Source organism: Dromiciops gliroides, chromosome 1 (assembly GCF_019393635.1).
Source record: "Dromiciops gliroides isolate mDroGli1 chromosome 1, mDroGli1.pri, whole genome shotgun sequence".
Classification (NCBI taxonomy): domain Eukaryota; kingdom Metazoa; phylum Chordata; class Mammalia; order Microbiotheria; family Microbiotheriidae; genus Dromiciops; species Dromiciops gliroides.
This window is the reverse complement of record NC_057861.1, coordinates 52349440-52375634: the sequence shown is the minus strand read 5'-3', so window position 1 is coordinate 52375634 and position 26195 is coordinate 52349440. Positions and strand designations below refer to the sequence as shown.

General features: G+C 51.6%; 1 protein-coding gene across 6 annotated transcripts in view; it reads left to right on the top strand.

Annotated features, from left to right (window-relative positions):
* TCF3 (transcription factor 3) overlaps positions 1–26195 on the top strand; it is a 103536-nt gene that overhangs the window by 65629 nt on the left and 11712 nt on the right. For 3 of the 6 annotated variants that reach the window (XM_043989524.1, XM_043989519.1, XM_043989558.1), the window contains 12 exons: positions 543–672; positions 8940–8989; positions 13466–13568; positions 13882–14024; positions 14157–14283; positions 14883–14941; positions 16692–16770; positions 20708–20781; positions 21395–21577; positions 22062–22185; positions 24127–24274; positions 24813–25051. In XM_043989524.1, coding sequence (XP_043845459.1) covers positions 543–672; positions 8940–8989; positions 13466–13568; positions 13882–14024; positions 14157–14283; positions 14883–14941; positions 16692–16770; positions 20708–20781; positions 21395–21577; positions 22062–22185; positions 24127–24274; positions 24813–25051 — 1459 coding nt within the window. The remainder of the gene's footprint in view (positions 1–542; positions 673–8939; positions 8990–13465; positions 13569–13881; positions 14025–14156; positions 14284–14882; positions 14942–16691; positions 16771–20707; positions 20782–21394; positions 21578–22061; positions 22186–24126; positions 24275–24812; positions 25052–26195) is intronic. The other 3 variants (XM_043989549.1, XM_043989541.1, XM_043989532.1) reach the window with 2 other exon arrangements.

Sequence of the window (26195 nt, the reverse complement as noted above, 5' to 3'; positions counted from 1 at the left end):
TGAGAACTCTGATGTGGTCCAAGCCCCTCGTTTTCTAGATGAGAAAACGGGGGCAGCTAGGTGGTGCAGTGGATAAAGAAAGCACTGGCCCTGGATTCAGAAGGACCTCAGTTCAAAGCCAGCCTCAGACACTTGACACTTACTAGCTGTGTGACCCTGGGCGAGTCACTTAACCCCCATTGCCCCGCCAAAAAAAAAAAGAAAGAAAGAAAATGAAGCCCCTGCCCCCCATTATGGGGAAGGGGCTCAGCTGAGAGCATGCACTGAGTCATCAGTAGACTTACTGGTGACCTTGCTTGGGAATAGGTGGCCCTGCCGGATTCCCTTTTAGAACACAGCCCAGCCTCCACCAGGGGCCAGGCTCTGTCTGATACAGGCTCACTGGGGGCAGTCTGTGCACGCTTGGCAAGCAGGCTTGTGCCATGGCCCACGAACTGGGCCAAGAGACTGGGCGGGGCTGCCCTGGGAGTGGGGAAGGGATGTGGGGGAGGGGGGCATCTGAGAGCAGCCTCAGGCATTTTATGGCTCTTTTTCCCTTGTAGGCTGGCTTCCTGCCCAGTGAGCTGGGAATCAGCAGCCCAAGCACGCTGTCCCCCACAGGGGTCAAGGGAGGCTCGCAGTATTACTCGTATCCCAACAACCCTCGAAGGAGGGCGGCCGACAGCAACCTTGGTGAGTGGCATCCTAGGGGCGAGTTATCCTAGTCTCTCATCTCCCAGGCAACCAAGCTTGCCTGAGTCCCATAGGTGTTCCAGATCTGTACAGGCATGGGGAAGAAAGGGCAAAAGAACCTTTGGGGAGGATATCCGTCTGAAGGCTCCTTAGGACGTGCAACATAGAATAATAGAGCTGGGTAGGGCCTCAGAACACACACTATCGACTGTCAGCTGGTTAGGGCCCTAGAACTCAGGGGTAGAGACTAGACCTGAGTTTCATTAGGAAGAAAACTCCCTCTTCCCATTGAGGTTGCACCTTTTCTGCAACTTTTAGAACATCTTCTACAAGGTCCAGGGGTTACATGACTTACCCAGGATCACACAGCCAGGCTGTGCCTGAGGCTGGATCTAAACACAGATCTTTCTGGATTTTCCAAGGCCAGCTCTGTGTCTCCTCTGCCCCAGGTGCCTTCTAGAACGGAGAATCACTCATCAGTAAGCATTTATTAAGCTCTGACCATGCCTGTCACTGCTCATTACTAGGAATAGAAAGAGTAACATACAAGAGTCTTCTCTCTCAAGGAATTCACTAACAAGAAAGACAACCTGCACATGTATAAGCGCATCCACAATGAATCCTGGGTGGGAGGGGGCACTAGCAAAGCTGAGGGAGGAGCAAGTAAGGGAAGGCCTTGGAGTCTTGAAGGAAAACAGAACTTCAAGAGGGGGAAGAGGGAGAACATATCAGGCATGGGGGATGGCCAATACAAAGTTGTGGAGGTGGGAGACGAGGTTTGTTTGTGAAGAACAGCAAGGAGGCCGGTATCCCTGGACTGTACAGTGCCTGGAGGAGAATAAGGAAGGATAGAAGAGTAGGATTTGGCAGGTTGTGAGAGCTTTAAATGCCCCCAATTAGCTTCTCTTTGATTCTAAAGGCTCTAGGAAGTGACCAGAGTTTATTGAGGTGGTGTGGTCAGCCCCAGGCTTTAGGGAAATAACTTTGTGTAGCAGGCAGCAGGCCGATTCAAAGGAATCCAAGAGAGATGTGCTAAGGTGGAGGGAGAAATGACAAGGCTGGCCAGCCATTGGTTGTGTGGGGTGAGAGTGAGCAGCAGGAGGTGACCCGAGCTTGTCAACCCGCGTGACCCTCAGGAGTGTAACAGGGCATTGAGGGGGAAGCTGCTGAGCGGTGATGGGACCCAGAATACTCCAACAGGCCATCAGCGACTTGGCGGGCATTCTGGAGCAAGACCAGAGCCTGCTCTCTATCTGGGAGCCATTTGCATAGAGATCATAACATTTAGACTCAGGTCCCCTTGACTCCTGAGGAAGTCAGAATGTCTGAGCTAAGTGTGGGACATCAGGACATGAAACAGAGGATTTGGGGAGTTGGCAAGGATGGTAGGAGCCGTCTTGTATGATTTTGCCCCATTTTACAGATAAGGAAACTGAGGCTTAGATAAGCAACTGGAGATCATGCAAAGGCATCTTCAGGACCGGGCCTGATGAGAACATCTGGCATTTCTCTCGTGCTTTAAAATTTGTGAAACACTTTATGCACATTCCAGTTTGCGCCTCACTACAATTCTGTGAGGGCTTGGTATTCCAGGTAGTATCAAAATCAACCCATTTTACAGAGAAGAGCACTGAGGCTCCTGGTGGTGAAATGACTTAGCCATGGTCTCATAGCTAGTTAATGTCATAGGTAGATTCACACATCTTGAGTCTAGCCCTTTGCCTCCTGGGTTACTCTGCTCAGGGTCTCCTGACTTCAGATGTTGGGCTTCTGTGCTCATGTCCCCCTTCCCCCCCCCCCCAGGGTAGGACTCACATTGAAGAAGCCAATTGTAACCTCCAGGATGGCCACCCTCTTAGTTATTTTTCTTTTCTAAATCTCCCATTTCTTTTACTTTAATTTTTTAAATTTTTATTAAAAAATGTCTAGTAGAATGTTTTTTACGTCACTGGCTTAGGTGGCCATGGGGATAAGAGCTCTGAGCCCAGGGTTCAAATCCTGTTTCAGATACTTCCTGGCCAGATGACCCTGGGTAAGTCATCCATCCTCATCCGTTTCCTCATCTGTAGTATGGGAGTAATAATAGCACTTAAGTCCCAGGGTCATTATGAGGATCCAACGAGATTGTGTCAGCAAACCTTAAAGCACCATCCCCATGCTGTTGGACCTGTGATTGGTATTATTTGCCCGACTTATCCCTCCCCCCCCCCCTTTTTTTTTTTTGGCAGGGCAATGAGGGTTAAGTGACTTGTCCATGGTCACACAGCTACCAAATGTCAGAGGCCTGATTTAAACTCAGGTCCTCCTTAATCCAGGGCCAGTACTTTATCCACTGCGCCACCTAGCTGCCCCCTGACAGCCATCCTTTTTAAGAAAAAATATAAAATAAAAAGATGAGGGGGAAAGACAGTTTGACAAAAAGCAACCACCAACAAGCATTCATTCTCTTCCTCCCCTATGCTGCCAGGACCTGTGCTGGACACTGATAAACAAATAAAAATGAAATTGTTCCTGCCCTCAGGAAACTTACATTTGATCATGGGAGACAAGAAGTGACATGCATATGCCCATGCACATGCACAAATAGACACACACACACACACACACACACACACACACACACACACACACAACACCAGGTAATTGTGAAGAGGAAGGCAGTCAGTAGTAGATGGAAAGAATCAGGAAAGGCTTCAGGAAGAAGGTAGCACTAGAGTTGAGTGTATGTCGTGATTCATACCTGTAGTCCCTCACCTCTAGAAAAGGGACTCTAGGGGCAGCTAGATGGCTCAGTGGATAAAGCATGTGCCCTGGATTTAGGAGGACCTGAGTTCAAATCTGGACTCAGAGACTTGCCATTTACTAGCTGTGTGACCCTGGGCAAGTCACTTAACCCTCATTGTGTGGCCCAAAAAAAGGAAAGGAAAGGAAAAGGGACTCTATTCAAATTCAGCCATTATAATTATACTACATTCACTTTTGACTTTGGGGTTTTTGTTTTTTTTTTTTAGTCTGTGCCTTATCATTGGTAATGACTGGAGTTTGTAATTGATGTACAGGCCAGATAGAAAAGCCAGCCTTCTTTGACTTCCAGGAGTTTCCATTCTAATTAGGGGAGACAGTATATCAAGGCTCAGCTGTGGTGTGGATGGAAAGGCCCAGAAGACCTTTGGGTAGGGGGGCAAAGCCCAGAGGGGCCTTGGGGGTCTAGCAGCAAGGAGAATAACTGCCTGGGGGTTCGTAGTGGTGGGATAAGTGATAAGATCCCATGGACCTTAGGGGGCAGTACCAGGGCAGAGAATTAAGACCTCATGGTTGGTGGTCTTCTATCTTTAATAGAAGCCATCTCTTGGGCAGCTAGGTGGCAAAGTGGATAGCACACCAGCCCTGGAGTCAGGAGGACCTGAGTTCAAATCCAGCCTTAGACACTTAACACTTACTAGCTGTGTGACCCTGGGAAAGTCACTTAACCCCAATTGCCTCATTAAAAAACAAAAACAAGGGGTGGCTAGGTGGTGCAGTGGATAAAGCACTGGCCCTGGATTCAGGAGGACCTGAGTTCAAATCCAGCCTCAGACACTTGACACTTACTAGCTGTGTGACCCTGGGCAAGTCACTTAACCCCAATTGCCCCTGGGGGGAAAAAAAGGTATTTAAAAAACAAAAACAATAGAAGCCATCTCTGTTCACCCAAGGGGCATAAGCAACCAGTGACCCTTGGGAAGTGGTAGTAGGTTGAATAGCCCTAATGGAGCAGGGCCCTGGGGAAAGGTGGGAGGGGAGGGCATGAATAAGTGTCCAGCCAGGTAAGGCCATCCAAATTCAGTGCCAGGTGGGAAGTCAGCAGTGGGGATCAGGGAAAGGCTCCCCTCGGCTTCTTAACGCTGATAAATTAGAGAGCAGTTCCTGCCGTTTGTTTTTGGCGGAAGGAATTCCCAGACAAATAGCTCCCTGGGCTCAAGAGCTGAGGAGGGAGAGGTGACTTCCAGGTCACAGAATGGGAGGCTGTGATGTCCAGGCCTTAAGGGATGTCAACAGGTGGTGACACAAGGCTGGTCAGACCCTTAGCCAGAGGAAGAAAAGAAGGGGTCCCAAGAATGACGCGCCACTGTCTTGGGTAATATTGGAAATGACCCACATGTACAGGGGCCTTCACCATACATTGTCCCATTGGGGCCAGGTGACCACTCCACGCCACCAGGTCGGTGCTGCTTTTATCTCTATTTTAGAGACAAGGAAACTCTGGGCTGAGAGATGTTTTCTGTGACTTGCCTGGATCACGAAGATAGGAAGTGTCAGGGGAGATTTGAACCCCAGGTCTTCCTAACTTCTGATCTGGGCCATTGTGGACAGCCCAGAACCTTGATGTAAGCTTGATCCCCCCAAACTCACGGGCTGCAAGCTCCCAGGTTTTCCACATGGCCCCAGGCCAATGCCCTTCCACTCTTAATTTCTGACTGACCAATGACCAGCCAGGAGATCCTCACCAATCAGATGGATGGCGCTGTGGGGTGGGGTGGCCAGGTTGTAGTCCATGTTTTCTGTCCCTTTGGTTCCCTCTCCCTCCTTTAAAAATGGGGCCAGTCCTTACGCCGGCTGCTGGGTGCCTTTAGGGCTGTGTCCAGCTATGGTGATTCCAACTGCCAAGAGATGCTTATCAGTGGAGCAATAAACTTTCATGCTCAGAACGCTCTGATCTTGCCTCCTGCCCTGCCTGCCTTCCTGTCTTGTCCAGATGCCCGCCCAACCCAGCGGGAAGATTCATTCCCAACCAGAGCCCGGGAGTCACTCAGATGGGGGCTTCCTCACCCCAATCCCTCTTAGCAACAGCCAAGGGAGAAGGCCAGAAATGCTTATCCCCCTTTAGTAGAAGGGGCAATGATGGCCCGAAGCAGGGGAGCTGAAGCTGAAGAGCTTACCCAGCCAGTGAGTATGAGTCCTAGCTAGAACCAGAAAGCCCAAATCTCAGCTGGAAACAAGCAAAAAGAGCATCTAGTCTCACCTAAACTTGAAAAGGATTTCCCCTCCAGGGATGGAAGGTACATGGGCCAGAACACTGTGCCTAGAGTCAGGAAGACCTGAGTTCAAATGTGGCCTCAGACACTTCCTCACTATGGGACCCTGAGCAAGTCACTTAACCACTTTTAGCCTCAGTTTCCACATTTCTAAAATGGAGACAATAATGTCACCTGACTCCAAGGTTGTGGTGAGGATCATTTGAGATAATAACTACATAAAGCCCTTTTCAGACATCAATATAATAGCCATAAGCTCGCCATCAGAAGACATAGGATTGAATCTAGCTTGCCAATATTCCTGACGTGTCCTCCCTTAAATCCCACCATGCCTCCCCCTCTTTGGGCTAAGGAGCATGTCTCAGAAGATTCTAATAAATAAGTGAGCGGTCTACAAGGTTAGAACCATCCCATGGTGGGCGACGGTGACTCCCCTCTTCCCAGATTGGGATGGACCCCCTGCTGACAAATGCCTAATAAGGGCTGAGCTACATCGCACAGGGGATTCCTGCTCTGAGACAGGTCATGTGATCTTCTGCCCCTCACCTCTCCAAGGTAGTTCCCTAATCTGTAAAATGAGGAATTTGGACTAGGAGACCTCAGAAGAGTTAGCATCATCATTCAAGAACCTAAGGACAGCCCGGGACACTCGGGGACAGCTCTGATGATGGGTGAATGTTCCCTTCTAGTGGGCTGTAGAATTTGGCTTCCCCTCACTATTCCTAGTTCTTCCCTTGGGGCCAAGAAGAACTAGCTCGTTAATCCTTCCACACAACAACCCTTCTATCACTGGGAGATGGATGTCATGAATGATTCCCCTCCCCCACCCCCATCTCTAGTTCCTGCAGCTGGTCCAGGTCTCCAGAGCCCCAGTCCAAGGCTCTTGCCATCCCCCTCACTTGAAGATCATTCCTGTCATTCGTTCCCCCAAGAGGACTCCTTCTCAAAACTCCCCAAACATGTTGGAGTAGATGATGGGCACGGCCTGGAGTCAGGAAGACCTGAGTTCAGATCCTGCCCTAGTTGAATGACCCTTAGGTAAGGCATTTAGCTACACTCAGTCTTTGGTTTCCTCATCTGTAAAATGGGGGTGATAATAGGACCCACCTCCCTGGGTTGTTGTAAGGCTCCCCAAGTGAGATAATATATATGTAAAGCCTGTCCTTCAGCTCCATAAAGATATTAGCTATTGTTCTTTTTCCCAATAACCACCCGCCCAGCCTAGCCCAGGGGTGAAGCTGGGACAAGTGTGTCCCAGAGGCCCCCGGTTATCAGGTGCTGCCCAGTGGGTGTTGCTCCAGGGGCAGGGATGGTACAGTCTTTTCTGATCCCCTCCCAGGGAAGCCACGCCCCCACCCCTTGGAAATTGCTCTGCGTCCCTCCTCTTTCAGAAGAAGCTAACTGCGGGGAGAGACGCTTGCCTGGCCAAGTCCCTTTGCCATCCTCGGGCAGTGAAGAGACCAGGTTATAGGATGTGTCTCCCTGCTCTGCACCCCTGAGTGTGCTGGGGAGGATTCCCCAGGTCGGGCTCCCTTTCTGGGGCCTTCTCCCCACTCCTTCCCTGACCATGCACACTTTCTCGAACTGGGCTGAGGTCTCAGTGCTTCCGGAATAAGAACAACAAAGCTTCCATTTCCAAGGTACATCTTTGCTCCTGTTAACTCTGGGGGAGATGGTGGTGGTGTGTACTACCACTACTACTATTACTACCACCACCACCACTATCGCTACCACTACTACTAAGTATAATAATATTTACATAATGCTTCATGGTTTGCAAAGCACTTTAGAAATATTATGTCACTGTGTCCTCACAACAAACCCTGAGAGGGAGGTGCTTCTTTACCTCCATTTGATAAATGAGGGAAGTGAGGCAGGCAGGGGTTTAGTGACTTACCTAGGGTCATAGAGCTTGATTAGAACGCAGATCTTCCTGACTACAGGTCCAGAACTCTGCCCACTGCCTCAAGTGTGAATATTACAGTCTCCATTTTTATAGATGAAACCTAGTCTCACAGCCACATGAGACAGGTGAGTTGTGGCCTTTCTGTCAGGCTGCCCAGACTCAACCAGTGTGACCTCCATAAGGGCAGAATGATAAAGAGCATTGTGGCCAGGGCTTCCCCTCCCTCTCTCACAGCCCCAGATGTGTGGCTGGTCCACACTGGTTCGGTGAGTGCTCATTGAACAACCGTGAGCAAATGGCAGGGTGGACCCCCTTTGAGCCTTAGCTGGGCCCCAGGCTAGCTTTAACTTGAGCATCTGTGGTTGCCTTTGCTTTGCGATTGTGGCACTGGGCTGAGCCGGCCAAGGGTATGTAGGGCAGTGAGGCTTGCTCTGACCTCAGGCCTGGACTGCTCGCGTACTCTGGAGAGGTGTGTGGTACAGTGGAAAGTGTTGGCTTTCAGAGTCACTGGATCTGAGTTTGAATCCCAGTTCATCTTGCCATCTGGAAAACCCGAGTTCAGATCTAGCCTCGGACACTTATTACCAGTGTGACCACCAATGAGTCACTTCAGCTCTGGCTTTCTGTTTCCTCATCTGTAAAATAAGGGATATAGTCTAGGTGTCTGCTCTTAATCCTAGCCCCATGAGGGATAAGGAGCTAGGCCGTGTTATGTGTCCTAATGCTCCGTATCTTGCATCGTGCGCACCCACACACCCATCTCTACATGCCCAGCCTTCTGCTGGGCACTATGGGTGAGAAAGAAGGAGGCTCCTTGGACCGTGCTTCTGGGCTGCTCCCAGTCTGGCTACAGAGATAGCAACGGTGGTGACAGCATTAACATTTCCTTTTCTGTAGAGAATGCCCTTTGCCTACAAGCCCTCTGCCTGCCCCCAGTGAGGGTGACAATTATCTCCATCCCCATTTTACATATGACTGAGCTAAGGTCACTAGAGAACTTGACACAAGTGGTTTATAAGCCTTGAAATAATTAGAAGGCAATGGAAGGTTATATATCAGCCAAGTCCCAAACATGTGGGACCACCCTGAGTATTGTCTGAGGCCGTAGGATGGGCTGGCAGGGGGCTTCTTGGAAGGAGGGGAGTCTTGAACTGGGCATTGAAGGACAAAGGGAAGTTTGGCTGATGGAGAGGGATGGAGGGAGGGATGTTCCAGACCATGGTTGGGAGGCATTGACAGGGGGCTTAAAATCCTATTTGCTTTGCATGAGCAAAGGTTAACGTTTCGTTGGTTTTTTTGTTTGTTTTTCCCTTCCCCTTCCTTTTCCTCTGCTTTTCCCTGGCTAGATGGGCAACCTAAGAAGGTCCGGAAGGTGCCTCCGGGACTCCCCTCCTCGGTGAGTAGGCTGGTCTTGGTGGATGTGGGGACATGGGTATCTTGTTCTACAGGTCTTGGTTGGGGTGGGGAGGGGTCCTAACACCATTCTCCCACCCCAGGAGATGCCCAATCTGAGACTGTGGCACGCACATGGGCACCTACTTCCAAGCCTCAGGGCCCTCTTTAGCTGATAGTTAAATGTGGACCTGGTGTGTTACCTTAAGTGATGCCTCCGTCTGAGAACCCTAGAGAGATGATATACTCAAAGAATCATCCTGTGATAGATAGAAAATCTGCTCAGAACATCAGAATTGGTGGGGAAGAACCCTGGGAGCCACGATCTCAGAGCCTGTAGGATAGATACCATGAATTATTATTAGAGTTAAGAGCTTAGAAATCACCTGCTCCATTTTGCAGATGAGAAAATTGAGGCCGGAGAGGGGGAATAACTCTACAGTAGCACGGTCTTTATTGAGACACGGGGCCATAACAGAGCCTTTCCAGAGGAGAGTCAGTTCTCTGAGCTCTGGCCTGTGCATGGCCTTGTGTGACCCTTTGGTCAGCTGTCTCTAGAGGCTTGGAGCCTCCCCTGGGCCTCTCTCTGTGCCGGCCTTCCTCTTGGAGGAGGTCCCTGGGCTACGCAGAGAACAGTCACTAGTGATGGCCGTGTAGGTAAGAGCCCGGCTAACGGGGTCAGGGACAAGGAAATGACCTCACTATGATTTGCCCATCCCTATTCTCCATGACAAAGTTGCTTTAAGAGAAGATGCTTTGGGGGCAGCTAGGTGGCGCAGTGGATAGAGCACCAGCCCTGGATTCAGGAGGACCTGAGTTCAAATCCGGCCTCAGATGCTTGATACTTACTAGCTGTGTGACCCTGGGCAAGTCACTTAACCCTCATTGCCCTGCAAAACAAAAACAACAAAAAAGGAAGTACTGGCCACCTAATTTGGCCTCCTTGTAGGCGATTATCTCCGCTTTCCAGGACAGGTGAGGATCTCTGTCTTCTTCCTGAAGATTGGGCTGTAAAGGAAAGATGGCCAGGCTGGGGTTAAATGAGGAGAAGTCAAATCCAGGCTCCCCCAGCCCCCAACCTTAAGCCCCATGTCCGTCTGTAAAATGGCGGCTGATTTCCCAGTGTCTTCCAGCCCAGGCAGCCGTGAGCCCCATTCTTGGGATAGGGTCAAATCCCACGTTCCCACTCCACTGTTTGGTCCTTCTCCTCCCCTCCCCCCCCCCTCCAACTACCATTTTATAGATAAAGAACTTGAGTCTCAGGGATAGAAGTGACTGGCCAAGGTGACAAGTCATGGGCACAGCCAGGTATGGAACCTGGGTCCTCTGTCTTCAGTTAATGCCTCCCACTGCCTCTTCAGAGAACCAAAGAGGATCTGAGAATATCTTCTCTGGGAGTGTTCCCCACCATCTACTCTGACGTCAGTTTCGGGGGGGGGGGGCATTGAGTCCCAGAGAAAGGAGCAGGTCTTGTGCTGAAAGACCAGTTTGTAATTTGGGAAAGCAGGGGGCTATTGATGGCCGGAGGGGTTGGGGGGGGGCGGGCTAAGGCACCGGACAGAAGGATTGGGAGGGGTGGAAGGGGAGAATGTGTTTGGGAGAATGGCCGGGCCCTGAAACCTGACTCCTACCCCCGTTGACACCCCCCTTCCCCACCCCAGAGTAGTCACTGAGCTTGCCTGGGAGGGAGGGAAGGAAGCATCGATAGTGGAGGAGAGGGGCTCTCCCCTGCCTCCCCCACATCTGCACATCAAGGAGCTTCCCAACAGCACCAGGAGCAGCACACACACAAACACATGCTCTCTCCCCTCCCCAATCCCCCCACCCCTCCCTTGCAGCACAGCTGCATGAAGCCTTGGCGGGGGGCCAGGGCCCGACAGATGGCACAGAGCTCTTAGACAGGCTCCGCTCTCCCAGCTCCCGCTATTTAATCAAATTAGAGAAAAAGTCAATTTGCTGAATTCTTGTTCATTGTAGCCCTTCTCATTCCCCTCATTTCTGGGCTCCCTGGCGCCACATATTCCCCCCTACCTCCCTGCCAGAGGAAGGGAGGCTTCATTTCCCCCTACCCACCCAAACTGGCCCAGGCCTACACATCACCCACCTGAGGTCTCTTCTTCCCCTTCTTAAATCTCAAGTTTTCTGTTCTCTCCTTGCCAGCCACCTTGGAGAATCAGCTAATTTTAAAACTATATAGGCCCTTAGAACACAGGATGGAAGAGCTGGGAGGGCCTAGTCCAGCCTCTTCATTTGACAGAGGGATAAATTGAATGCCAAGAAAAGGAAGGGGGGGGGGGCGCAGCTAGGTGGCAAAGTGGATAAAGCACTGGCCTTGGATTCAGGAGGACCTGAGTTCAAATCCAGCCTCAAACACTTGACACTTAACTAGCTGTATGACCCTGGGCAAGTCACTTAACCCTTATTGCCCTGGAAAAAAAAAAAGAAAAGAAAAGGAAGGGGGACTGCTCTGGGTCCTATATCTCGTCAGGGCCATAGCTAGACTCAAACTCGGGTCTCCTGACTCCCAGCCCCACTCTTGGTCCACTGCTCTTCCGATAAGATGGTGATGGGTTGAATGAAGACCTGGGATGTCCTGGCTCTAGTTTGAGACGAGTTCCTCCTCCCCTCCATTAAAGGTGTCTCTGCCTGCATCGGGCAAAATGAGAATGGGAGCGAAGGTCTTGGTTTTCTCCTCCATAAAGGGGAGGTGATATTTCCCAAACCACCTAACAGGTTTATGAGGAAAGGACTTTCCAAAGGAAAATGGGCCTTGTCATCGTGATTCACTGGGTCCAGAGCAGGGGAAGGAATCCTAGGCCCGATGCATGGGGTTGGGTTTCAGAAATGGCCCAGGCCCAGACCCAGCTGGCCAGGGCCGAGCTCACCCCATTGCCTGCCTCCCCTGGCCCTAACCCAGCCCAGCTTCCTCTCTGCATCTGGCCAAGCCCAGGGGGAGTCCCAGGTCCAGTGGGTCGGCCAATTCACTTTCATAGCCTTCGTCAAAGGAGGAAGGAAAGAGAAACTTTGTGAATGGTGGGGTGAGGGGGAGGGGTTCCCAGGCCCCAGCCCGATCCAGAGCGTGCTTAAGGAAGGTGTGTTGGGGTCCTCAGAAAGAGAAAAAAGAAATCCCACTCCCTTTCCCACCCCAACCCCCACCCTTTCCAGAGACCACAAGGAAAAAAAAACCCACCACTATTAGCTCACCCTTACTGAGGCCTCTAAAACCTAGGTTACCATCTGCTGAAAATGTAACTGAATCTCCGTGTAAGGGATCTGGGCCACCCCAGCCCCCCGCCCACAGCAGAAGGAGGCCCCATGCAGGGGCACTCACTCCCATTCTCCCAAACTGGAGGGGCCTGGAGGTGGGGGAGGGGCAGGGAAGGAAACTGGGCCTCTGGGCCCCACCCAGGCCACTGCCTCTGTTCCCCACCTAGCCACTTCAAGGCTGGGCCCGGAGAAGGGGTTGCAGGGGCACCAGGGTGCTGAGCCAGCACATTTTATGGGTGTCTTTATTCTGAACTCCTCTTTATTACACATCCCCTCTGAGGGAAGGCAGACCACAAAGGGAGCTGAGGGGAAGAGCGCTCTTGGGGCCCTGTCCTTCCTTTCCCTTCACGTTGGAGCTTTAAAGAATAATGGTCACTACTATTTATACTGACACTTCTAACTCTCCCAAAGTGCTTCATCACTATTAAACCTTCAAGGGAAGTGTTACAGGTGCTTTGGGCTCCACTTTACAACTGAGAAACTGGAGCCCAGGAGGTACACATGGGGGAGTTGTGCCTTAGAACATAGGAGGGCAGAGCTGGGAGAGCCCTTAGAACATGGAATGTCACATTAGGAAACTGAAATTTAGAGTAGACCTTACACTCATCTGATGAGTTTTACCAATACCAGGGCTAGAACTCGGGTTCCTGACTCCAGTCTCAGCAAGTTTCTGCCACAGTGTACTCTCCTTTTCTGATGTCTCCTCTTCCATTTTTTTCCTTTTCCATCTTTTCCTCCTTGTCCCTTCCCTTCCCTGCTTCTTTCCTAAGGAGGTAGGGCCTCATATCACCTATCACTCCTTTTCCCAATAATCTTCCCAGACTCCAGAGAAGTTTGTGGGAAAGTTGGAAATCCTGCAACTCTGGCCACCATGGAAAGTCTGTTTCCCCCAGGGGCCGGCAGGTCTGTGGGGCCCAGAAGCAGCATTGGGTATTTTTATGGGGCTTTAAGGTTTGCAAAGAATAAATTCTCTCATTTGAGCCTCCCAGCAGCCCTGTAATATATAGGTGCTGTTATTAGCCTCTTTTTTTCAGAAGAGGAAACTGAGGCTGAGAATAGGTAAATGACTTGCCTGGAGTTGTGGTGAGTGTCCAAGGCAAGATTCTTGCTGAGCTCTTCCAGTGGCTGAGGCCAGCACTCTGCTCACTGTGGCTGTTTGGGGAAGGTGGGGGACACTTGGCAGTTTTCCCTGACTGACTCTCTTCCTTGGTAGGTGTATCCCTCCAACTCAGGTGATGACTACAGCCGAGACCCCACAGGATACACCTCCTCCAAACCTGCCAGTACTGTGTACCCTGCAGCCTTCTACATGCCAGGTATGATTCCTGGGGTAGAACGCTGGGAAGAGGGAGGAAGATGCCCTTGTTTCCTATATGGGTCTGGCCTAGCTACTCGGCTTCCACCAGCTGGGCTTGGATGACTGGAAGCTGTCAATACTCCTGCCTAGGAGATCAGGGCTTGCATGAGGTGGGAGGGGGGTCTGTGGGGCTCAGGCCCTAGTCTGGCCAAGGGCTGCAGACCGCTGAGATGGTGTGTGAGTGGGAAAAAACTCCATACAAAGGGTGCTCTGGGGCCACCTCTGCAATTCCACGCACACCTCACTTCATGGTGACCCTGTGCTCCCTCCAGATGGACTACACAACTCAGCGGACCTTTGGAGCCCATCGGGAACCATGAACCAGTCCAACTATGCCCCCCCCATGCTGGGCAGCTCCTCTTCCCCTCTCCCTCAGAGTGGTGGCTTCAGTAACTTACACCAGCATGAACGAATGGTAAGAGAAGACCCCAAGGAAGCCTCTCCCCTCCCTGCCCTGAGCAAGACCCCGCGTCTGGGGTCCGTGCCTGGCTTCAGCCATCTGACCCCTTCTCTCCTTCTCCCTCTGCTTCTGCGGGGTCTTCCTAAGAACTACCAGATGCATTCAGGGGAAGTAAATGGTGGGATCCCATCTGTGTCCGGATTCTCCTCCTCCACCACTCCCTATGGCGTCTCCAGCCATACGCCACCAATCAGCGGGACAGAGAGCATCATGGGTAGGTATTGCTTCTTCCCTACCACTGGATTTGCCTTTCCTTCCAAGGCTCTCTTAAGGTTCACTCTTAAGTTCCCCAGCCTCGGTGGATCTGGGATGGAACAGAACGTTTTAAAGATCTGACATCAGGGGTGGGAGGCAGGGGCATCAATCAAGATCTAGGTGCTAGTCCCAGCTGTGACCCTGGCCCCTTTAAGTTGAGTCAGCAGAGGAGAGGAAGGCATGATTGGGTTTGCTGTCAAGAAACTTGAGTTCCTCTCCCCTTTCTGTCATGGCTGTCTGATAGTAGACAAATCCAATCACTTCATCTCTCTGAGGTCTCCTAAGAGCCCTGATAGCTCTGACCTTCTGGGTTCTAAGGGCCCTCCCAGCCCTGATCTTCTGGGTTCTAAGGGCCCTCCCAGCCCTGATCTTCTGGGTTCTAAGGGCCCTCCCAACTCTGACCTTCTGGGTTCCAGGGGCCCTCTTGTTTCCAACATTACATGTTCTGAGATACCCTCCCAATGCTTAAAATGCCCCGTGTCCAGTAGGAGGCTTCTGTCCTCCTACGGTATGGCAGTGGTGGGTGACTTGTGCCTTCCTTTTCTCTTTCTGTCACAGGTAACAGAGGAACTACGGCTGGGAGCTCTGGGGATGCACTTGGAAAGGCACTGGCTTCGGTAAGAGCTGCTGAGCAAGACTAGGAAGTCCATGGGGCAGATTTACACAAGCCCAGGAAGAGTTGTTGCAGGTTCTAGGCCTCCCTTTGCCCTGTAGCAGGATTGGTAACAAGCTTCCCTTCCCCTTGGCTTGAGAGGGGAGAGCGCTCCCAAGTGTGACTCCTGGCCCTGCACTAGGCACAGCAGGGAGCTGACCATTCAGATGGTGGGAGAAAGGGGGGTGCTGGGATCATGAAGGGGGCTCCCAGGCTCCTCAAGTGTGTCTTCTCTCATCTCTGTTCTCTTGGGTCCCCGACCAGTGTTCCCTGCCCCAGTTCCCAGAGTCCACTGACCGAGAGAGGAGACAGCGGCAGAAGCTCGCGCTCCTGCTCCCCTCAGCTGAGGTTGGGAGCCCATATTCCCAGCAGCTCACTCAGGCTGCCTTTGAGCTCTGCCACTTTGTAGGTAGTCCTGTTCCTTCTCTCCACTCCCCCCCACCCCCCATCACAGCTTCCCCCCACAGCCTCACCACAGTCACTCCAAGGTGGCTGAAACTGAGAGCACCGGGTGTATGTGCCAGGAAGCGAAAGGCATGGTGGCAACTGTGGCACGAGGGGGGGGGGGGCGGCTCACATTCGAGGACTGTACCAAAACCCCTCCCTCACTGTTCTCTCCCTTGGGCCACCAACCTCCCACAGCCTGCCCAGACCTCATCCGAACCCTAGCCCAAGGACCTCCATTCTTGTCCCCATATGAGTATGGCAGGGATGGGGATGAAGGAGAGGGGAGGGTTGAGGTGCCACCCAGGCCCTTCATCGAATCTAAGCTCTAGAGATATTCTACATGCCGGGAAACTGAGGCCCAGGGAAGCGATCACTTCTCCAAGTTCACCTGGGTAGGCAGGATTTTTTTTTTTTTAAGTGAGGCAATTGGGGTTAAGTGACTTGCCCAGGGTCACACAGCTAGTAAGTGTTATGTGTCTGAGGTCGGATTTGAACTCAGGTACTCCTGACTCCAGGGCCGGTGCTCTATCCACTGCGCCATCTAGCTGCCCCGGGTAGGCAGGATTTGAACTGAGATCCTCTGCCTCCAGAGTCTCTTTCCTGGAGCTGATTTCCCTAGCCCATGTCCAGGACACTCTGCTGGGAGCATCTTCCAGGCCATGCCACTCTGGTCCCCCGGGCCTCTATAGGGCCTCCTCTCATTCCCTCTGCCCTGGCCTCATTCATTAGCTGTCACACTGGGGGCAGCCAGAGCAAGGATGCCGAGCTTAACCCTCCAGGGCTACAGCAGCTCCGAAGTTGGGAAGTTAACCTTTATTTAGGCCTCCCTCCCCCCACTCTGTGCCAGCCCTGCCAGGGACTTTAGTACCAAGCATAGGTGATCTGTGAATGTCAAGAATCCAGTCTGAACCTCTGGGCCTCCCGACTTAGAGTGTCCACTCACACCACACTGGATTCACTCCGACAATAGAACCGGAGGCCTTAGGGGTCATCTGAGATCATAACGGGAGGAGTTCAGACCCAAGTCCCCTTGAGTGTCCCTGCCCTTCCTATCAGTAACTACACCTAAGAAATCCCTAATAATGGTGATATGTCATCCAATATTGCTTTAGACCAGCCATCAGTGAGAAGCTGCCTGCTGTGTTTTGTTTTCTGATCCAACATTGAGAGAAATACCAGGCCATTGACCCCCAGCTGACAGAGAGATGTCTCACCTGTGCAGGGGGCCTACCTGAATGATGTCTCTGTCTCTCTCTCTCCCCCTCTAGATCTATTCCCCAGATCACTCAAGCAATAACTTTCCTTCTAACCCCTCAACCCCGGTGGGTTCCCCTCAGGGACTTGCAGGTATGTGATCTAGGGGAATTGGGGGAGGGGTGTGATGGATTGGGACCCAACAGCATCTGCTCTTCTCAGTCATCCCATTTGCATATCTGGCCAGTCATATCAGTCTTGTCCAACTCTTCATGACCCCATTTGGGGTTTTCTTGGCAAAGATAGTAGAGTGGTTCGCCATTTCCTTCTCCAGTTCATCTTACAGATGAAGAAACTGAGGCAAACAGGGTTAAGTGACTTGCCCAAGGTCACACAACTAGTAAGTGTCTAAGGCCGGATTTGAACTCCCAAAGATGATTCTTCCTGACTTGGGCCTGGTACTCTACTCTATCCATTGCGCCACCTAGCTGCCCACTGTAGAGGTGACCATGTGGGGAACTCACCTGTTTAATCCAAAGCACATTTGCAAGGCACCTATATCATATTGAGGTCCTGTGCTCACCTGCCGCCTCACAGGTGATAAGACTCTGAGCCTGCCTTCAGACTCAGTCTTCTGACTCAGCAAGAACTATTACCACTGCCAGACCACCTCTCCTTGCCTCTCCCTTGCCTAGCACATGCACATTAATAAATGCTGTTGGGGCAGCTAGGTGGCGAAGTGGATGGAGCACCAGCCCTGGATTCAGGAAGACCTGAGTTTAAATCTGGCCTCAGACACTTGACACTTACTAGCTGTGTGACCCTGGGCAAGTCACTTAACACTCATTGCCCCACTTAAAAAAAAACTTAATGAATGAATGAATACTGTTGATTTGACCGTGTCAGAACTGTCAGCTCCCCTTGTCCTCCCCGTCCTCTCCCCAAGCACCAGGCAGGATGAGCAATGAACTTCGCAGTCATAACTATAGCTGGTGCCTTTGGCCACTTCCCTTAGTCCTGGTGTTAGACTTCAGAGCTGAGGCAATGTCTCAGCCAAGGGAAAGGGCCCCACTACAAAGCCAAGAATAGACAAGGTGTTAGGTTTTCATAGAACAAGCTGAAGGTTGTTACAGGGGGAGGTCTGTGAAATGGGCTATTTGCTGCACACATACCTGCTCATATTCACACTTGGGCTCAGCTCCACCCTCCCCCTCATCCCCACCATGCTCACATACACCTCTCCTTCCTATACACATATAATTTCTGCTCCTCTTTCTAGAACATCTACAGGTTTCTTCACATACACCGGGGAAGTAGCTTGTGCTAAAGGTGTTATCCTTGGTTTAACAGAAGAGGAAATGGAGTACCTGGGTTTAGTGATTTTCCCAGGGTCACACAGCAGATAAGTGAAGGGATGTTTGAATCCAGGTGTCCTGGGCTGGCACACAGATCCATCCCCTAATGAACAGCCTCACGCCTCTGTGAATGAGCCTACACCTATACCCACCATGTGTACACACAAACACACACACCACCACAATCTTACCTCCCCCTACTCACACACACCTCCCCCACATACATACCCATTGATGAATGAGTGACGCCCTAGAGGGGTGATCACATGACCCAGGGCCGGGCTGGCCTGTGGCTGCAAGCCCCCCTTAGCTAGTCACCCATCTTCCTCCACATACACACTCAGCCATTCTTTTTTTATTTCTTGCTTCAAAAACACATCAAAACAACATTGCCATTACCTGGGGTCCTCAGCATGCCCCCGACTCCTAGACCAAAGGCACCGCTCACTCCCCTGAATGAGAGAGTAAGCGTCTTGAGGCCAGGATTTGTATCACCAGTGCTTAACACAGTGACGAGGCCATCGGGACGCCTTTCCATGCCATTGTTCCTTCTCTCTTGCACATCCCTGTTTGTGTTCATTGCCATGCTCTCTGACACACAGATGCATGGGTTCCCATTCTCACATGAGCCCCTTGGCTCCCATGCCCCGGGTCCACCCAAACCTGCCTCCCCTGCTGCAGACACCCGGCCTGGAGTGGGCTGAGCCTTGAGGGGAGGAGTCGATGAAAGGAGTGTTCAGTTCAGGAAATTGGGCCCGGACAAGGGGAAGTGACTTGTCCAGGTGAACACAGCAAGTATGTGGCAGAACTGGGGTTAGACCCAAGTTCCCTGATTCCAAGCCTAGTACCTTTCCAGTTGATATATCTACCCCTCCTCGTGCCTATACGCACTGTCCGGTAAACATACATGTTTTCTTTATACACAGACACATTCTCACTCATACTCCTTCCTTCCCACACGCAAAACACCCCCACAGATGGACACGTATGTTCATAAGTGGTCATGTTGCTACCTTTCCCTCTCCCTCCCCTTTCTCCCTTCCTTTCTCTACTTCCCCCCCTTCATCCTCCTCCCTCTTTTTCCCTTCCTCTTCCTTTCCCCCCTTCTTTTTTCTCTTCCTCCCCTCCCTGTGCCTCTTTCCTTTCCCTCCCATCTCCTCTGTTCCCTTCCTACCTCCCTCTTCCCCCATTCCCCCACATACATACAGATATCTTTATAGAAGGAGCTTGTAGGTGTGTGATCAGTGTCCTGCTTTGTTCATACCGCCCCCCACCCCCCAGGATCAGCTGGAGGGAAAGGGAAGTGAAATCTCGGGGTTTCTGGAAGGGCTGGCAGTTAAGTTAAAAATACTTCTGGGCCCCCAGTAGGTGGGGTCCCCACCAGCCATGTCAATGCCTCCCGCTCTCACTGCAAGCCTTGATGACTCTCACTTCACTAAAGAGGCCCCGCAACCCTGAGAACCGCTAGACGGGGATAAGGGAGGCTGTTGGCTACTCAAGCAGACTATCCTTCCAGGTGAATGCTTCTATCCTGGGGCTGCTGCCTTCCTGAGTCTCCTTAGAGTCAGCTAGCAGGGGAATTGATGTCTCTGCTTCCAAATTGTCCCTCTCCCATCTGCCCCTGCCCTGGGAAACTGGCTTCCTACACACAGCCCCCGATGGTGGCTCTTTTACTGGGGCCTGAAGGGAGATGAAGTTTAATCCACAAAATGGACAGTGATTCTTCTTCCTCCCGCTCCCAGTGTCCTGAGTTGTAGTGTAGAATCATAGGGTTTGGAGCAAGACCCACCCCCTCTTTTTGCAAGTGGGTAAACTGAGTCCCAGAGAGGCTTAAGTGCTCTGCCAAAGAGTCCCATGGTAAGTAAGGAGCAGAGTCAGGCTCATCCCAGGTGGTCTGACTCCAGATTTCCTCTGCTTTGTTGGCTTTGGCATGTGTGCCTCTGATTCCCCTCTCTGTCCCCTTCAGATTTTTCCCGTTTTCCATCCTAATCCCTCACAGTCTACGTCTTATTAGTGGAGGCATTGTTTTTGGTGTTTGATTCTTGCCTGGATGAATTGGGGGAGACCTGGATGGGAAGGACTTAAGGAGAGAGATGCACTCTCCTTAAGGGTGGGTCCCCCACTCCCCCAGGGACCCCCAAAGTCCTCTTAGTACTCACTGGGCTAGTTTTTGATCAGCGTTGAATTTTGTTGGGTGGATGGTTCCCCCCTGTGGCATGAGTCAGCACTGCAGGCATCTCAAGGTCATAATGATAAATTATCAGAAATTCCATGCCCCTTCAGGTTGTACCAACACCAGGCACTTTCCTGAAAACCACTCTGGGACTAGGTAATACAGGTGCTGTAATCCCCATCTTCCAGAGGAGAAAACTGAGGCTTGGTAAGGGGGAAGTGATTTGCCCCGTTGTTACCCAGTTAGTAAGTAAATGTTTGAGCTGGTTTTTTAACCCAGAACCCTTAGACTACAAATCGGGCTGTTGCTGCTTCTAGATCACAGAATGTCATGCTTAAGAACATTGTTGATCAAAACTAGAAGGAACCTTTGAGCAAATGAATAAAATGAAAAAAATGAAAGCATTTATTTATTAAGTGCTTACTGTGTGCCATGAGCTATAAGAATCATCTAATCCTCCCATTGTACAGATGAGCAAACTTAGGCCTGGAAGTGACTTGTCCAGGGTCTCACAGCTAAGCGAAAATAAAGTCTGGATTTGAACTCAAGTCTTGTGTTTCAGGCACATCCCAGTGGCCCCGAACAGGAGCACCCGGTGCCTTATCTCCCAGCTACGAAGGAACTCTTCACAATTTAGTGAGTGTCCCTGTTTCTTCCTCTCCCACCCACTCTTTTTACCCCAAGACATGTATGCCCACCTGACTGGGGAGCTATAGAGGATTCATAGGGACTGTCCTGGGCTCCCTTTCATCTCACCTCCAGATGTGGTTGACTTTAGTGCCCATAAAAAGGGACCCTGTGGCCCAAAGACACCCCACTCCCCGGCGTTTGTGTATATATAGAGGTAGTCAGGTGGGTGGGGGAGTGTATACTTGGATAGGCATTAATAGGCAGGAGTGGGGGGATGTGAGACAGAGGGACCTCTCTGGAGCATCGGGCCCTTAGTAAAGGCTCTCTCCTTTGTTCTCTTGGCTTCTCGGAGGGAGGGATGGATGGACAGGTGGACAGAGGGAGAGAAGGGTTGTCATTTCCCAGCCTAGGGAAATGACCATCCCCTGAGAGTTGTAGATTCTCTTTCCCAGAGCCAAAAACCAGGAGCCCGAAAGGGAAATAAGCCATGCTGGACAGTCAGCCCAATCCTGTCTCTGGCCTCAGCAGGATAACAGGGGATGGGGAGGAGGCAGAAGGGAAAACCCTCATTCCTCCTCCTCTTTCCTACCTCATCTCACGACTTCTCCACCCCCAACAGCAAAACAAGATGGAAGATCACTTAGACGAAGCCATCCATGTGCTGCGGAGTCATGCTGTGGGGCAGACGGGAGACATGCATGGCATTCTGGGGAGCACTCCAGGGCACAGTGGGGCTGTGGGCGCCCTCAGCCAGGCCTTCTCCACCTCTGTCATGCCCCTGGTGGGGCGGCACTCAAACTTGGTAAGCAGGGGCCAAATGAGGCAGGGTGGGTGCCCAACCCAGAGCTGGCTGGGGACATGCCCCAGATCTGGTCTCTCGGGAAGATTAACTCCACATCTTCCATCTCACTCCCCCCCTTAGAAGAGGACAGACAGTAGAGGGTGGGTCTGACTTAGCCTCCTCACTTGCTAGAAGAGGCAATAGTGAGAGGCCTTATTAGGTCTGTCCAAACCTGTCCAAGTGGACACAGTGACCACTGGGATTCTAATTCGCATTTTCTCGTCTGCTTCCCTCTGCTCTGTGTTGCTGTGGCTTTTAACCCCCTTCCCAGATTAGGAGAAGTGGAGGATAAAGAGGTAACCTGAGCCCTCATCCCCTGCTCCATTTGGAATGGGTGGGGGAAGGATTTTGCCCAAACTGTTGCCAAAGCATTTAGTCATGGGTAAGGACAGTGGGGGGAGGGGGGGATCAAGCTCTCAGATGCATTCCTCTGACTATCCTATAGGTAGGGGGCAGTCACGCCGAGGATGGCCTCCCCAGCAACTCCAGTCTTCTTCACAACCATGTGTCACTCCCCTCCCAGCCTGGCTCACTCCCCGACCTCACTCGACAACAGGATGCCTATAGCGGTATGACCATGAGGGCTAGAAGCGGGGATGGAGGAGTACAAGGGGAGGGGAGGAGAAGGCCTCGAGAGGCAAAGGGCCTTCTGTCTCAAGCCAGAAAATTAGGTGGCGGTGCTAGCACCCCCAGGTGAAATGGTGCCTGCCTTCAAGGAGCATACATTCTAATGACGGGTAGGGGAAACCGTGTACATAAGGAGAATGGATGGACAGATACTCAAATGAATATGAGGGAGGGAGAGAATGAGAAGCTTGGGAGGGGGGGTCCAGGAAGGGGTTCATACAGAAGGTGGGTGAACCTTGAACTGATTCTTGAAGAAAACCAGGGACTCCAAGAGGTGAAAGGGGGGGGGGGCGTTCTGGGCAGAGGGGACAACCAGTGTGAAGGTGAAGAGATGGGAAATGGCTTTATAGAAGAGGAGCAGTAAGAAAGCTGGTTTGGCTGGACCATAGAAAGCACAGGGGGTGAATAACGTGAAAAAATGGGAGAGTATGGTGGGTTTAGGCTGTAAAGAGCTTTAAATGCCAGGTACCTTCATTTGATTCTAAGGGTAATGGGGAGCCACTGGTGTTTCTAGGGAAAGGTGGTGGCATAGCCAGACATGTATATCCAGAAAAATCACTTATGCAGTTGTGCAGAGCATAAATTGGAGTGGGGCAGGGAGATCAATTAGGAGGCCAACCAAGAGGTGATTAAGGCCTAAACTGGGGTGAGTGGAAGCCGAAAATACAAGATTTAACAATGGATTGGCTATGTTTGTGGGATGAGTTAAAGTGCAGACTCCAGGATGTTACCTAAGTTGACTAGGAGAAGAATGGTGGGTTTGGGTGGAAAGATGTTGAGCTCCTTTTTGGACTTGTTGAGTTTGAGGAGTCTTTGGGATATCCAGTTCAAAATGCCTATTAAGCCTTTGGTGATCTGTGACTGAAACTCAGGAGAAAGATATGGGCTGGATGTATGTGTGTGTGTGTGTGTGTATGTGTACGTGTACACATATATCTCTGGAAGTCTTCTGAAGAGATGATAATGAAACTCATGGGAGCTGTTGAGATCACCAGTTGAGAGAGTAGAGAGAAGAGGAGCCAGAATGGTGCCCTGGGGAACACCCACAGTTAATGGGCATGACATCCAGTGGGAGCTGTCGGGGAGGAAGGAGGGAGACCAGCTGGGAGGGCGTATGTCACAAAATAGCAGAGAGAAGAGAGTGTCTAGAAGGAAGGGTGGTCACTAGCATCCGGTGCTGTAGATCAGTCAAAAAGGGTGAAGATTGAAGAAAGACCTGTTGGAGTTGGTAATTTAGGAAATCATTGGCAGCTTTGGAGAGGGCAATTTAAGTTGAATGATAGAAGCAGATTTCAAAAGATTTGAAAGAGGGAGCAGAGGAAGGGGAAGCATTGAACATAGCTGTGTCGTGGGATTTGGCTGAGAAAAGGACAAGGGGTATAGGATGGCAGCTTCGGGAGGTGGTGGGGGTTTTCTCCGTAAGGTTTCTCAGCTGAGGGAGGAGTGAGGGGAGGATGTTTGGAGCAACCACTGCGGGGTGTGGGGCACTGGCCTCCTGGCTGTTCTGCAAACAAGACACTCCATCTCTGGAGGCGTTTTGTATCTCCTGTTAATCCCGTATAGAGCTTATTTTGTATATATGCCTTTGCTTGTTGTCTTCCCCATTGGACTGTATGCTCCTTGAGGGTAGGGACTGCTTTTTGCCTCTTTTTGTACCCCCAGTGCTTGGCACGGTGCTTGATTGATTGGGATGGATCAGATGAAGTGCCAGTAGGCACGCAACTTCTAAGCAGCTGAGTTGCGAGTCCAATTCTCCTGCCTCCAAGACGAAGGCACTCTAAGGCACTCTGTCTTTTCTGTGAAGTTGTCTCGGATGGGTCAGACGCAGAAGCAGCATCCAATTAGTATTTTGTGTCTCACTGGGTCCCTGACCTACACTACAGGCTTGACGTCAGGGCTAGGGAGAGCTGGTGCTTCTTCAGGAACTAGTGAGATCAAGAGGGAAGAGAAGGAAGATGAAGAGAACACATCCGTGGCGGACAACTCAGAGGAGGAGAAGAAGGAGATGAAGCCCTCCCGGACCAGAACAAGGTGCCCCCTGAGAGCTGATCCCTCTCTGTGTGACTTCCCTGCCCCTGTTCCCCCCACCCCCCCACCCCTTCCTAGCCACATTCCATGGCCCCTAGGGGAGGGTGGTAACCTAACCCTTGTTCAGCCAAGAGCCAAAGGCCAGTATGTCAGAAGGATCCCAGATTAGCTTCCCCCGACCCTGGGCCCTACCCAGGCACCACTGGCTACCTGCTCAGTGCCCTCAGACACATGCACATACATTCCTCCATAGGTCAGGTGGCTGTCCCTGGTTACCTGTACTGGTGCCCTCACCCCCATGCACACACACACACACACACACATGCTTAAACTCGCACACAATCACACACACATCCACACACACTCTCCCATGGCAAGATGGCAGGAGGCACTCAGGAGGTGGGGAGGACAACAGGACCGGGGTTCAAAGTCCCGGCAAACTGGGTGCCGGGCCAGGATGCCTGGGCTCCCCTGCCCCAAGCCCAAAGGGCACCCATGGAGAATGTTCCCTGTCTCGTTCTCTCATTTCGGAACCCCCTAGTCAAGATGAGGATGAGGAGGACGAACTTCTCCCCCCAGAGCAGAAAGCGGAGAGAGAGAAGGAGAGGCGGGTGGCCAATAACGCCCGTGAGCGCCTCCGTGTCCGCGACATCAACGAGGCCTTTAAAGAGCTCGGCCGAATGTGCCAACTCCACCTTAACAGTGAAAAACCGCAGACCAAACTTCTAATTCTCCACCAGGCCGTGTCGGTTATTTTGAACCTGGAACAGCAAGTGCGAGGTCAGTGAGAGGCCCGCGGTGCTGGGGGGGCCCAGCGTTGGGACGGAGCCGGCCGGCGTGGGCTGTCTGTCTGTCTGTCCGTCCGTCTGGCTGTCTGTCTGTCTTGCGGCTCCTGGGCCCACCCCCCCGGGGGCCTCCCCAGCCCCTTCATTGCTTCCCGTCTCTCCTTCCCCAGTGCACTCCCTCCCCCTCCCACCCCTGCTTCTCTCCCTGTCTTCTCCCACCAGACCCTTGAGAAAATGCCTAGAATGAGGTCCTTGACATCATGAGAAACTTTAAATGAGTGTCTGAGCTCACACACACGCACACACACCCAAAACACTAGGCCCATCCAAGTCTCATTCCTGGTCATGGAAATGGTGTTCTTACTCTTCTCCCCTGAGGGCTCTCACCTCCCTGACCTGGCCAGACACTCTTCTGGCCTCCAGCAGAGATCATAGCAGAAAACTTGGGAGGTCATCTCATCCAAATACACCCATTTTACAAATGGGAAAAACTGACCTATTCAGAATTACACAGCTAATAAGGTGCAGAGCTGGGAACTCTTCTGTCCTGTGACTTCAGATTGAAGTCTTTTCCCATTATATGCTGCTGCCTCTCCTAGGCATCCTTATCCCCATTTTACATGTGGAAGAAACTGAGACACTGAGAGGTGAAATTGCTTGACCAGAGTCTCTCAGTAAGCATCAGAACCAGGACTTGAACCCAGGACTCTTAACTCTAGAAGAAGAGTTCTTTCCACTATCAGCATGCCATCTCCTAGAGCAATTACCTTTCCATCTCTATCTTCCCCTGCCTTTCAAGTCTGGAACTATGAGCTTCAGCATTAACCCCTTCCTCTCCTTTTGGGTTCTACTCCCCCCCCCAAAAAAAAATCCCTTCTGCCGCATTAACTCTTTCTTCCCTGCAGCACTTTTGCTCGGATTGGAATATCAGGCCTGGGGCCTGAGCCTCCCTCCCCTCTGCCTGCCCTCCGCTGTCCCATCATGGCATTTGGACTTTACTTGTGCCTCTCTTGTTTTGTAATATTTTGCGTCTTGTTGCAATGTGTGTTTGATAATCCCTGCCCCCACCCCACCCCTGCTCATTCACCTCTCTCTCTCTCATCCTCTCTTCCTTCTCCTCTTCTTCTCTCCCACTCTTT